The following is a 12,997-nucleotide window of genomic DNA, read 5'->3' on the forward strand; positions in this document are numbered from 1 at the left end:
ACGTTCTATATATAGTTTTAAAAATTTATATATACTTGTATTTCTAATTGCGGTAGAAATGACCAGAGCTGATGTGAACTGGATGCAGCTTGAACAAATGTGCAACTCTTATATATTTTATTTCATTTAATAACTGAAGAGAGATATAGTGTAGTAAGCTTTTAAATTGTGTTGACTGCTCTCCAAGCAGTAAAACTTCAGTGGACTTTCAAATCCACTCTTTTTCACTCTGTTTGACTGATTATTTCCACTTTAATTGTTGCAGTGGGGTCAGATGAGCTGGATAGCTACATGTATCAGACAGTGGGTCATCACGCCATTGATTTGTATGCAGAAGCAATGGCTCTTCCCCTCTATCGCCGTGCCATAAGAGGAAAGAGCATGGATACAGGACGAGTGTACACCAAATGTGAAGGTGATGAGGTTGAAGATCTTTATGAGCTTTTGAAACTTGTTAAGGTATGCAGAGTGACTAATTACCTTTACTGAATTTAGTGTGTAATTTAGTAAATTACATTTACTGAATTATTTAGTAATAAATAATTTACAACTGCTAGTAGCCCAACTGTCCTTTGAAAGGATATTTTGTCTTTTTGGTTAGAAAATGATTACTATGCCTTTATATTACATAGTATTTAAAAATAGAACTTTTGGTGTAGTCTGGCACCCATAACTATCAAATGATATTTAATTAAGTTCTCCTTAGGAATTTGGAGCTGATGACCTTTCAGTCATGTTTTTAGCAAGTACTTTTTGAATGCCTACTATGTGCTTGTTCTAGGCACTGAGGATAGGGCAATGAACAGATCAGACTAAGTCCTGTTTTGTTGGAGCTTACTTTCCAGTAAAAGGAGTCAGACAGTAAGCAAACAAATTATATGCTTGGTGGTGAAGAGTACTATGAAGAAGTATGAAGCAGAGTCAAGGTGATCACGAGTGATGGCAGGGTGTGGTTAAGCAAGACCTTTCTGATATGGTGAAATTTAAATAGACCTAAAGAAAGGTAGAGACTGAGCCTTACTTTAAGTTAGTAAGAGGTATGAATTTAATACTTAAGTCCCTGTATATAAGAGTTTGGCAGTCATTGTGCATTCATTATTAATTTCTCTAGACAGAAAATTTAGGAGAGAAAGTATGAGACTCATATATCTAGTAAGTACTATACTTAGTAAATGTTAATTAATAGAGATCCTTTTATATTAAGCAGTTATCTTTTATCTTTTCATTCTCATTGATAGTCAATTACTTAAAAAAGAAACTGGTAGGGAAAACACTTAGAATTGTTACATAATTTACTGTCTAGTTATGGATGGCATAAGAAGTAGATACTTTTCAAAGGAAATCACAGGGACCTGATTTCTTCCCTCTGGGGATGTACATGCTAATAACAACTATTTTGATTATCAAACAAAGGGGAAGGCATAAAAGAAGTTTTCACTTCTTCCCATGTGCACAACTAAAACCTTGACAGCATTCACTTTGAGGTGTGAAATACTGAGCACAAATTCTGCATTTTCAAAATTTCTTTCTCAGGGTACAGAGAAACTGTGTATTAAGTTTTTAGCATAAACCAGTATTACAGAATGGTGGGACTCAACACTAGAGGTAATTGGATTGCTTAAAAATCACTGGTAACTGATAACTTTGGAGAAACTATGTGATAATAACAGGCTTCCGAGAAAGGGAAAGATAATAAATTACTAATCAATTTAATTAAAAATGGGCTGATTAGTAGTAATTAAGAAGAAATTTCCCTTTCAATCCATGCTGTCTTTGGAGAAATGGATGCTTTGCCATTATCTTTATAGTAACCGTCAGTTACGACATAAATTAATGCTAATGTTAAATCTTGACAACTTCTGCTTTGGAAGTTCGTACATGATAATTATAACTATAGCTGAAAGAGATGTTATCAGGTTGTCAGGGACTAAATAGTTCCTTCTTTTCCTGTGCAAAAATATTAATTTTACTATAGGATATTTTAAGGACATAAATATTGGAAATATATTGCTTTTATGGAAGAGATTGTATAACCAGGCTTTTATAGTTAAATCCATTTATAAAACATGGTGCAAAGATTCCAATAGAGGTCTTACATATTCTAATGAATAATTGAGTAATTATGGAAAAAACGAATTGAGAGGAGCTATAATTCTTCAAGTTAGACTTCACTTGTTCTAAGGAAAAGATGGAATTGCATTTTTTTAATCCTTTGAATATTAATGAAGAATTGAAAGCATTTAGATTCATTTTCATTTTAAACATTCATTTATAACAGGTTGCAGTTTTGTGACTTTCATATGTATGTCAGTCTTTTGTTTTTGTAAACTCTTTCCCCCCCCCCAAGTATTAGAGCTAATTTTTGAGTAGGAGGTACTTGTTTTTGCAAAGAGTTTAATTGACTAATTGCTGAAAATAAGTAGAAAGACTTGGGAGAATTTACAGAATTAAAAGTTTCCTAACTATTTTCTAGAAGTCATGAAAACTAATAGAAATGCAATAAGCCTTTGTGTCTCATAAGTGACATATTAAAATGTCATTTTGGTTCTCATCTGGATTAGTTTGGTATATAGATAACTTGTATTATTTCCTGAAAATATAGTAATTTTCAAATTGTGTGGGTGTGTTCCTTTTAATTCACATAAAGCAATGAAATAGTTACTGAAGAATACATCTAAACATCATATCTCTATAGAGAATATGTTTAGGGATCATGTATTCTTTCTCCACTTGTTGGGAGCCACTTCTTACTGGATCTCATATCGCCCTCTTTCTTGGTTTATTCCCTAATTTCAGTGGAATCCATCATTAAGAGACTTCCATAGAGAAGTTACTTTCAAATCCTTGCATTTTGAAAATGTTCTTATTCTGCCCTCATATTTGATTGATAAATTGGTTGAATTTAATATTTTAGAATGAAGGTTATTTTTCCTCAAATCATTGAAGACATTGCTCCATTGTCCCCTAGCATTTTGCCAGTGAGAAGTTTGATGCTAATATGATATTTGTTCCTTTAAGCTGACTCTTTTGAAAATTTTATTTATTTATTTATTTATTTATTTATTTATTTTTGGCTGCGTTGTGTCTTCATTGCTGCACACAGGTTTTCTTTAGTTGCGTCAAGCGAGGGCTACTCTTATTGCTGGGTGCGGGCTTCTCATTGTGGTGGCTTCTCTTGTTGCAGAGCACAGGCTCTAGGCATGCGGACTTCAGTAGTTGTGGCACGCAGGCTCAGTAGTTGTGGCGCACGGGCTCAGTTGCTCTGTGGCACGTGAGTTCTTCCCGGACCAGGACTCGAACCCGTGTCCCCTGCATTGGCAGGTGGATTCTTAACCACTGCACCTCCAGGGAAGCCCCAGCTGACTTGTTTTTCTTCTCTGTTATCTTTTATGATTGTGTCTTTATGTTTGACATGCTGAAATGTCACAACAGTGCACTGGATGTTGAAGGTTGTTTCCCCTGTATCCCTTCTGCAACATCCTATTGAGTAGCAGCATATCTCTGTCCTCTTTCTCTTAATGATGGTGTAGGGTGGCATTAATGCAGGCGAAAGTCAGTCACAAGACAGCATTCTGGCTATAGCCATTAGGTCAGGGATGGTTTTGTTAACCTGCATTGTACCAAATAGAATGAAGCCTAAGATGATGGATTGTTGGCAGAAGATAAGGTATTTCTCCTGTGCAGAGGGATGTGTGGATATGAGACCTAGAACTCTTGTGGCTTTTTTTTGGGCGGGCAGGGAAGAGAACGTGCTATCAAATATGAAACACAAAAAATGGCAGAGTCCATAGATTTGCAGTGTGAGGATGGCTCTGCAAATGCTCTCCCATTATTTTTTTGATGATTTACCCCCCTTGACTTCCTTTATTCCCTTTTGCTGGTGCCCTCACTGGTCAGACTTTAAATCTCCCAGATGGAATTTTCATGTCTCTTGTGTTTTCTCACATACTTTTCATCTCTGTATCTTTTTGTTGTACATTCTGTGAGGTTTCCACTTTAAATGCCCTACTTTCTTGTTGAAATTTTCTTTTTATTTTAGCAATCATATTTTCAGTAGCCAAGAACTTGTTTATTGGTTGTTCCTTTTTTAATAACAATCTGTTTTTTGTTCTATAGATATAACGTCCCTACATCCATTTAAAAATACAGATTAGAGATTTTAAACATTATCTTTCATTCCCTAAAATATTCATGTTTTCTTTGGGTTTTTTTTCTCATGTTTCTCTCTGTTTCATGTTGTAGGCTTTTCTCAAATGTCTCGGTTGCTTGTTCATATCTAAGCATAAGGCAAGAGGAAAGCTAACTGTGAATGCTTTTGACATTAGAGTTTTTCCAGCCTCACATTTCATCCTTGTTATACCTAGAGTTCAGAATAATGTGGCCTCGTTTGGTTCCTTTCTTGGCTTTCTTCTCTTCAATACACACAGTAGGTTACAGCTTCCTCTGTTGATTTATCAGTTGTTGTTCCTTATTCTTCTGCTTTCTGACTCAAGAAAACTAAATGAAATTCCTTTTCCATTGGTGTCTCCCCCCTGTTTTCTTTGTTTTTTGAAGATTATAACTTTGTTTTCATTTTATTGGAATCTCTTGATCCAGAAACCTGTCTTAATTTCATTACAATGGAATTCATTTAATATTCTTCCCTAAGTTGAGTATTCAATTTTAGTCTTCCTCTTCTAATCTTTGGTACTTTTCTTCTTTCATGTTCCTTTTTGCATTAGGCATTTTATCTTGGTATTGATGATGTTAGATATGATGTTACCTAGTGGACACTTGTAATTTGAATACAACAATAAGTGAATAATCTTTTTTCTTTTTTAGGTAGAATATTTACTATTATAGACAGGCTTGTGAAAAACTTATTTTTTAAAACTGGATTTTAATTTAAAATTTTTAGAAAACATCAATTGCTACTTTACTCTTTGTATTGGTCAGAATTCTTTTGATTATAGGAAGTAATGTTCAAGCTAGTTTAAATAAAAAGAGAATTTGCTGACAATGACCTAAAGATAAGTTTAGCTTCAAGTAGATTAGAAACAGGATACAAACTATGTGACCAACCCGCCTGCTGGGCTGTTTTTATCTCTTGCCTTTCTTTTCTTTTGATTCTATTCTCAGTCTGGACCCTTGTAGTTAGAAGATAGTTCACAGTTACATTCTTTCTAGTTGCTACCTAGTAGGAAAAGCTCTAATCTTAAATAGCTAAAGGGAAAATCCACTTATGTTTCATTGTCACTCAGTGGCCTGACATGTATCATCCATGAACGTGTTGTTGTTGGGAGAAAATGATTTCATTTGATTGGACAGGCCTAGATCCTGTGCCATTCGTGGAGCAAGAGACTGAGTCGTGATTGCTGTAACCACATCTACTGTGGATCTGTGGGAAGAACAGAACCCACTGTTGGAAGGATAGGTCTCCAAATATAAAGCAGGCTGTTGCCGGTAGAAGGCTGAACTGTGGCAGAGGGTAAAGAGTAACAAGTTTCCTGAGAATAAATAGGTTCCAACTGCTTACAAACTTGAGAACCATTCTAAATGGTTCTTCTTTTGAGATCTTCCTCCCTTTCTCCCCACCCCTCCCCCCTTCTTTTCTTTCCTCCTTCCCTCTTTTCCTTCCTTCTTGGCTTCTTTCAAAAGTAGTTGACCGTTGGAGCTACAACAGTAAGCTTATACTCTAGGACCTGTATATTCAGTCGCTCATGATTTCTCCACCTTAATATCCTGTAGGCATGGTAAACTCAACAAGTTCAAACTTATTATCTTTCTGCACAAACTTGCTTCCTTTTCTGTATTTCCCTCTTAGTTGAAAACTAAGTAAAACTCATTTACCCCATCACCTAAGTCTAACCTGGGGCCTCACTACCAGACTTCCACTTTCTCTCAGTTGCCTCCCACCCCAACCATAACCATTTGATCTACAAGACCTTTTGATATCACTTCTATTACTTCTGAAGTTGACCCTTTGACTTCATTCCCACCATAAATGGTTTCTTTATCTATACTGTGCAAGTCTTCTAACTGGCCCACTTGCCTTCAATATTGCCTTGTGCACCCTCCAGCCTTGCTACCACATTGTCATCAGCTGATCTGCATACATACTTAAATAACCCACCCTTAAGATAAAGTCCAAACACATTAGCCTGGCAAAAAAAGACTCTTTAGGAAGAGGCCTTTGCAAGCCTACCTGTCTGATCCTGCCATTCCCACACAAGCTTCTGGGTTTGAGTTATAATGAACTAATTAGGTTTCCAGGAGATTGCTTCTTCATATCTGAGTCTTTGCCTATGCTTTTCTACGCCTTTATCTGTTTGTTCTCCTGAAGAATCTCTTGTTGCTTCATACCCTTCTGTGGAATAGGCTCTAATTCACCTTCCTGTCTCTACCTTGGCAGCTTGTCCATACCTCTACTGTGCTTCTTAGGATTTTATCAGTACTAGGATTGTTTATATGATTGTCTCTTGCTAGACTGTGAGGCCCTCAAAGACAATCTCAGTACTCTTCATTTTTATATCTCTAGTGTCCAGCTATGTTCCTGGCATATGGATGACTTTTAAAGGGTAGTTGAACAAATGAGTCCAAAATTTAACAAATTATTTTTTATATAATAATTTATCTAATGCAGGGGAGCCACAACATTGTTTAAAAATATGATGTAAAACCGTTGGCAAATTCATCTTATTTTTGTTTTTTCATTTAGAAGCTTAAATAGAAGTGAAACTTTTATTCATCATAGTGAAACTTTTCAAAATAGGTGTCCTATCAGATTTGGCAGTGTCACCACTAAGTGTACCAAGAATAATTTCCAGCTGCAGAATGTTTTATAAAAATGCTAAGCAGACACTTTTTCAAGTTATTTTTGGTATATATATCTTAGAAAACCTGCTTATTATGGTGGAAATTACTTTGTGGATCTCTTTTCACTTTGAATCTCAGGGTAAAACCCTAGATAATTGGGTGGCTTGAGGCAAATCCAAAGGGTTTAGAGCGGGAGGCACATATAAGATGGCCTTAAGATTTTCAGGAAGAACCCATAGAGCTAATTAAACAGGGCCATAGTCCTGTACAGATTGCTTTTGGCTCTTCAACATTGCACAGCTTGCCTCAAGTCCTGTTGGTTCCCAAGATTTTGAACATTAAGCTTAGTCCCTTGGCACAAGAAATGCTTTGCTAGTATCGATTCTGGACTCCAAATAGGAAAACTCTGAATTAACACAGGCCAGTGTCATTTTAACTCCCAGGTGTGGCTTTATAGAGGCTGTGCCATCTCTGGCCCTTTTAATGATAAGGTGAATATGCATGAGAAAGTACATGGTGGATGATCTGTCTGGAAATAAAACGTTGGATCATACTCATCAATTATTACAGTTTGTAAACTTATCACAGGTCTAGAATCTTCATCTATAGATTTCCCCTAAAGCCTGGAAAACATGACTCGTTCATTCTAGCAAAACTATCGTTCTGTCTCCTCAACTTTGAACTTTTCTCCACTTAGTATCAATGAATGTGTGTGTATATTACACATGCACTTATATACTCTTTCTTTTTATCTTTTGCCTGATTCATTGCCTCTCTATAAATTTACCAACAGACTAACTTTTATGTCCTTGTATTCCTTCCTTCTACGAATTATATTATCATCTACTCTATATATTTTAAAGTATGTTGGGTATGTTTGTCTTGTCTTTCAAATTTCTTGCTTTTATGCTTTTCAACCTCTGATGTTTGTGTCCTATTAACTTTTTGGACTATGCTACTATTTATTTTTAAAGAAACCTTTTGTTGATGTCTACTTCTGGAGTTGTGTTGTCTAGGATGCTACATGTATGTTTCTGTCCTACAGTCTATTATTTCATTTCTAGACCTGTTGTTTACCATGTCTTTGTTATGTTCTCTATTAAATGACTGAGAACACAGTACAAAGATTTATAAGTATAAATTACTTCATTCCTTTATTGTTATCTTTACATTTTTTGTTACATAGGACTTTGTTGGTGTTCACACAATAATATGATAGGTCTTGAACTGAACTTTTTATGTCAACTTTCCCTTTTAAGTAAGGAATGTCTTCATTCAGCAAGTTTGTAGTGCCTAAATCATAAAGTAGCCATAAAATCAATGGTAATATCAATAAATATTTAGAGCTTATCTTTTTTATTGGTAAGAAATGATTTAATAGGGGCTTGTTCTGTGACATGTGAGAAAAAATTGAGTGAATCAAAGGGATGTTAGTTGACCTTGACTTTTCCTGATAACTTTAACCTATACTACTACCATTTAGAGACTTCTTATGTCTTTCATTTTGCAAACATTAATTGGATGCTTATAATGTACCACTACTGTAGAGTAAAAAAATGTACAAGATATAGTCTCTGCCTTTACAGACCCTAATGAGATAAGACACATACACAAGGAAACTAATATAATGTAGAGTTGCCATTAAAGTGTGCATTTAATAGGCTTGGAGATTCAGAGGAGAAAAAAGTCCCCTGTGTTGGGGAATCAGGAGAGGCTTTACAGGGGAAGTTACATTTGATATCCTTAAAGGTTGTTTCAATTTTGACAAAGGCAGGCATGGAAAATGACTAAGAGAATGTTGCAAATTAAGGGCATAGTTTAGCCACAGTCATGGAAGCTGGAAATCATGAGATATATTAGGGAAATAGTAGTTCAATTTGGCTAGAACTCAAGAGTTCAAGGAGTAGTGGGAAATACGTCTGAAAAGGTAGGTTGAAGCCACAAAAAAGAGTGTCTTAAATTTTAGACCAAGTTCAGGCAGTGAAGAGTCCCTAAGGCGGTATTTTCCAAACTCAGTTTAGTGGTCACATTTTTTTCCTTTAAATGAAAGAGGCTAGAATAAAACAGAAAATATCAAAATGAAGTGTATGTAATAAGGTTAATTATTTTTTTTAATTAATTAATTTTATTTTGTTTATTTTGGGCTGCATTGGATCTTTTTTTTTATTTTTTGCTTTATAACAAATTTAATCAGTTATACATGTAGTAAGGTTAATTATTAGTTTGGGAAACATGTACACCTGTGTGTGTGCATGCTAGGCTGTTAACATTACATGTATATATGTGTTTCTTGCTGTTAAACAAGTTGTCATGGTCAAACAAGTTTGAAGGCCACTACCTTGAAGGATTTTGCAAAAGAAATGACATAGAATTATATGGTTGAAGGCCGTTAGGTTGAACCACTAATAATGTAAGAAATGGATTAGGGAAGTGGAATTCTGGAGATGAGGAGTTCAAATTGAAAACTGAGATACTCGGCTAGCTGAAAGGTTCTGAGGACCTGAACTGGGGGAGTACCAGTGGGAAAGTTGAAGAGAGGGCATTGAAGAGGTGGGTTGATAGGGCTTGATGGTAATATTTAAATAAAAAGTGACAAGGAGTCTATGTAAGGTACCTTGTAAACTGACAGTTCCATGGCTAGTCTACTCAGCTTTCACTGGGCACTGTTGATAATCAAATGAATTACAATAGCTATCTATTACAAATATCGTGATCCTCAATTTTGCAGCACCCTATCTTTGTCATCTCTTTAATCTGGTACAGGATGGTATAGAAGGTGCTTCATATCAATCTGGGTTCATTTAATCAAGATTAACTCTTAATAAATGTTAGTCTTGATGGTCCTTTTACATTTTCTTCATAGGGTTATATGTAGTCAGCTAAAATAGTCCATCATATTTCTTGACTCTAAATAAAAGCACCTACAGGGAAGTACAATGTATGATATTAATGCTTTTAACGTAATAGTCATGCATGTAGGTGGGATTCAAATTACCGTGGTCTTTCTCCACTCTCTCACACTCTATAGTGTATCCTGCAAACTCCTGCCAGGTTAGTCTTTCTAGAGTGTAGATCCAGTCACATTTGTCTCCTCATCAAAAACCTTTGCTGTTTACCATTGACCCCCTAGGTGCTCTGCAATATGACTTCATCTTATCTTTCATATTTTCCCAGTATTCCCCCATATAGAACCTGTGTTCCACCTGCACTAGACTATTGTCAGAACTCATTCTTCCCCGTATAGTCCTTGTCTTTGCTGCTGAGTGCTATGTTTTATTCAGAAATAACCTTTCCTCTCCAATTCCTTCTTTAACATGGCATCTCCTTCTTGATGTCTTCCTTGATATGCCCCCACTGAATGTAATATCTTCCTCTCTGGACGTTTCATGTAACATTGTATTTCTCTTATAGCACTTAATCTGTCTTGATATCCAGAGCTGCTGGCTCTGTTTTGTTGTGTAATTTGTTTTTGTTGTGGGTTTTTGTTTAAAGGTTATAATTACTTCAAGGGGTAAGGATTGTATTTCATTCTTTTTTATTTCTTATGGACTACACAGGCATTGTGTTCAACTGTTCTCCTCTGGAATTCAGTTTTTCCATCTGTAAAATTTGGATATATCTTCCTTTTATCCTTTTTATCTGTTTTGAGAATAAATGAGAAAATATATGAGAGCCTCTTTAAGTTTCTAGAAAAAAAGATGCTGTAGAAGTTAGTTTTTTTTTAAAGCCTGTCAACTTCATGTCAGTCTCAGATTTTCTTTCTCCTTTATTCCCTAGCTTCCAAAATAATCCAGTACAGCTAAATAAAGTCAATTTTTTTCATTGCATACAAATTTCCACTAGTATATTAATATTAAGTAGTAGCTGCAAGTTGGCATGGAGATGAGTGTAATTCCTCTTGATTTTATTAGTACATTAATGCAGAGAAGAAAAAGAATGGTAATCATTCAAATTGTGAAAGAGGTTTTAATGGGGGCAAATTTATATTATATATTGGATTGAATTTATTCTACTACATTTGTTGCCTTAAGTTTTGGCCCTCTGAGTCTTTTTTAGACTCTTTCAGTCAGATAATTCAACCTTCCAAGAGATGTGTGGAAATAATGTTTTCTGTCTAGTTTCCTATATGAGTAAACTGAGGCATGGATTGTTTCAAAAGAAGATAAAGAAGTGAACCCAAAGATAACAAAGGTTCTTATTAATAGATGCTTTTTTTTCCATTAAAAATTATTTTGGCATGTTCTTTTAGGGTTAAACTATGCTTATTTTTAAAATTGAAGCAGTATATTTGCTATTAACTCATTTGTAAAAAGCCTTAAGCAAGGACTTTCATTGAGGGTTAATGAACTAAATTTAGAGAATTTTGACTTTTGAAATAGTATGTAAAGAATTAACAGATTTAAAAGATGGCTCTTAGAATGTCCAGAGGCAGTAAAATGGGACAATTATGTGCACTCCTGTATATAAGAGCAATTTACCTCTCAATGCCAGCAGAATTTTCCTACCCTTATTCATAGAATCTATGGTGCTGAGGCATGTGGTCACTTCGTGTACTTGCACAGAGTAGGTGCTCAATGAGCAGTTGTTAAATTAGACTTACTAACCTGAGTCTATCTAACCTTTACAAAATTTAGCTAATATTGATCCCTATAGATTTCTATAAAAATAGAGACAAATCAGAAGAGGCAGAACTATTTATCAGACATTTATTTTCCCTTCCTTGTGCAAAATACTTTGCTGCCTACTCTAAGATTAGTTCTAGAGCCATTGAAATGGTCTGTGGTCTCTTTTAAAACCAGTTCCCTTGTGGATTCTTTCCTACATACTAATTTTGCAAGGTGGTGAGGAGAGGAGGAAGAATCATCATCACTTGGTACATAACCCGTGGTCTTCCCTTTTGAGCCTTTCACAATTTCCCTCCTTTAATGATTTTTATTGGTTTCACAGTCATTTTTGTGACTTCTTAACCCTCACCCAAGTTGTACAGATTTTGAGTGGTCAACCTGGGCTTGATCACAGAAAGCTAGTAAGAATCAGGCTAGTGGACTTCAGTGCAAGATAACTTGATACTTTAAGACAGGATTTCTTAATTTAGAGGAGAGAGGTGTTTTTGAACCCTGAAATTTTGTGCAAATTTTTTGTGAATGTAAATTTTTCTGGGGAGAGGTCCAAATTTTTATCATAGATTCACAGCGATCTGTTCTTTTCAAAAGTTTAAGAACTACTGTTTTAACCATCAATTTCAGAAAGCCTTTTAGCCTAGGGGTGCACATGACTACTCAGGTTAGGAATCTATTGTCCACTGAGCTATGTGCTATGAGATCAGAGGGAGCTTCTGTGGCTTCCAAAGAGTGAAGAGGAAAGTAGCATGGAGGTGGCACCTGAGAGCAGATGGGGATGTCAGGCATTTCTCAAGAAAAATATTAAGATCTCAAAAATAAGAGTGAAAAGTGGCATCTTATAATTTCAGGTAGGAAATGATGACCAGAGAAGGGCCAACAGGCTTGGACCTTGTGTGTGTTCTGGATGGTTCTTAATAAACCTTTGGATTTTATGTTGAAAGAGAAAAGGATAGGGATACAAAAAGCAGTGTTCCTGATTTTCTCAAATGTAGCTTTCTCTTTTTGAATTTCTATTGTGTATAGTAACTCTTTTGGGTTGTTATTACATTATGCCTTGTTTTACATCATTATTTGCATATGTATTATATCTTCCTTGTCAGTTTATAGCCTCTTGAAGGGACAACTTTGTGTTTTTCAACTTTGGATACTCTGCAGTGTTCATCATGGTGCCTTGTCCATAAGAGGTGTGCAGAATTTGTCACTGTGTATTTGCCCTAGGGATGCTGTTGAAGATTTTCACCATATTACATGTTCAACTTTATAACGATCCAAGGGTAAAATTTCTCTCAGGACTTAGTGTTTATAATGGTTTGCCTTACTATAACTATTAAGACGGTTTTTATTGTATGAACACTAAATCACGCAACTCATTTTAGTTTCCTCTTTATATTGATTGTTAGAAAGCCCAGAGCCATGTGATTTTTTTTCAATTATTTTTGTCTTATTGTAATTATAGTTGCTATTCATGTAGCACTACCTGCCAGGCACTGTCCTAATCTCTACACATTATATTCTAATTTATCCTTACCTCAACCCTGGTTTATTATCCCTGTGTTACAGATATGTCATTGAGATACAGA

General features: G+C 35.4%; 1 protein-coding gene across 1 annotated transcript in view; it reads left to right on the forward strand.

Annotated features, from left to right (window-relative positions):
- The window catches only part of DPH6 (diphthamine biosynthesis 6), a 177,494-nt gene that overhangs the window by 8,359 nt on the left and 156,138 nt on the right, over positions 1-12,997 (forward strand). Inside the window, exon 3 of the mRNA XM_081228076.1 lies at positions 266-459. Within this exon, the coding sequence (XP_081084202.1) occupies positions 266-459 (194 nt within the window). The remainder of the gene's footprint in view (positions 1-265; positions 460-12,997) is intronic.

This window comes from Mesoplodon bidens (genome assembly GCF_964165515.1).
Source record: "Mesoplodon bidens genome assembly, chromosome: 3".
In the NCBI taxonomy this organism is placed as follows: Eukaryota; Metazoa; Chordata; class Mammalia; order Artiodactyla; family Ziphiidae; genus Mesoplodon; species Mesoplodon bidens.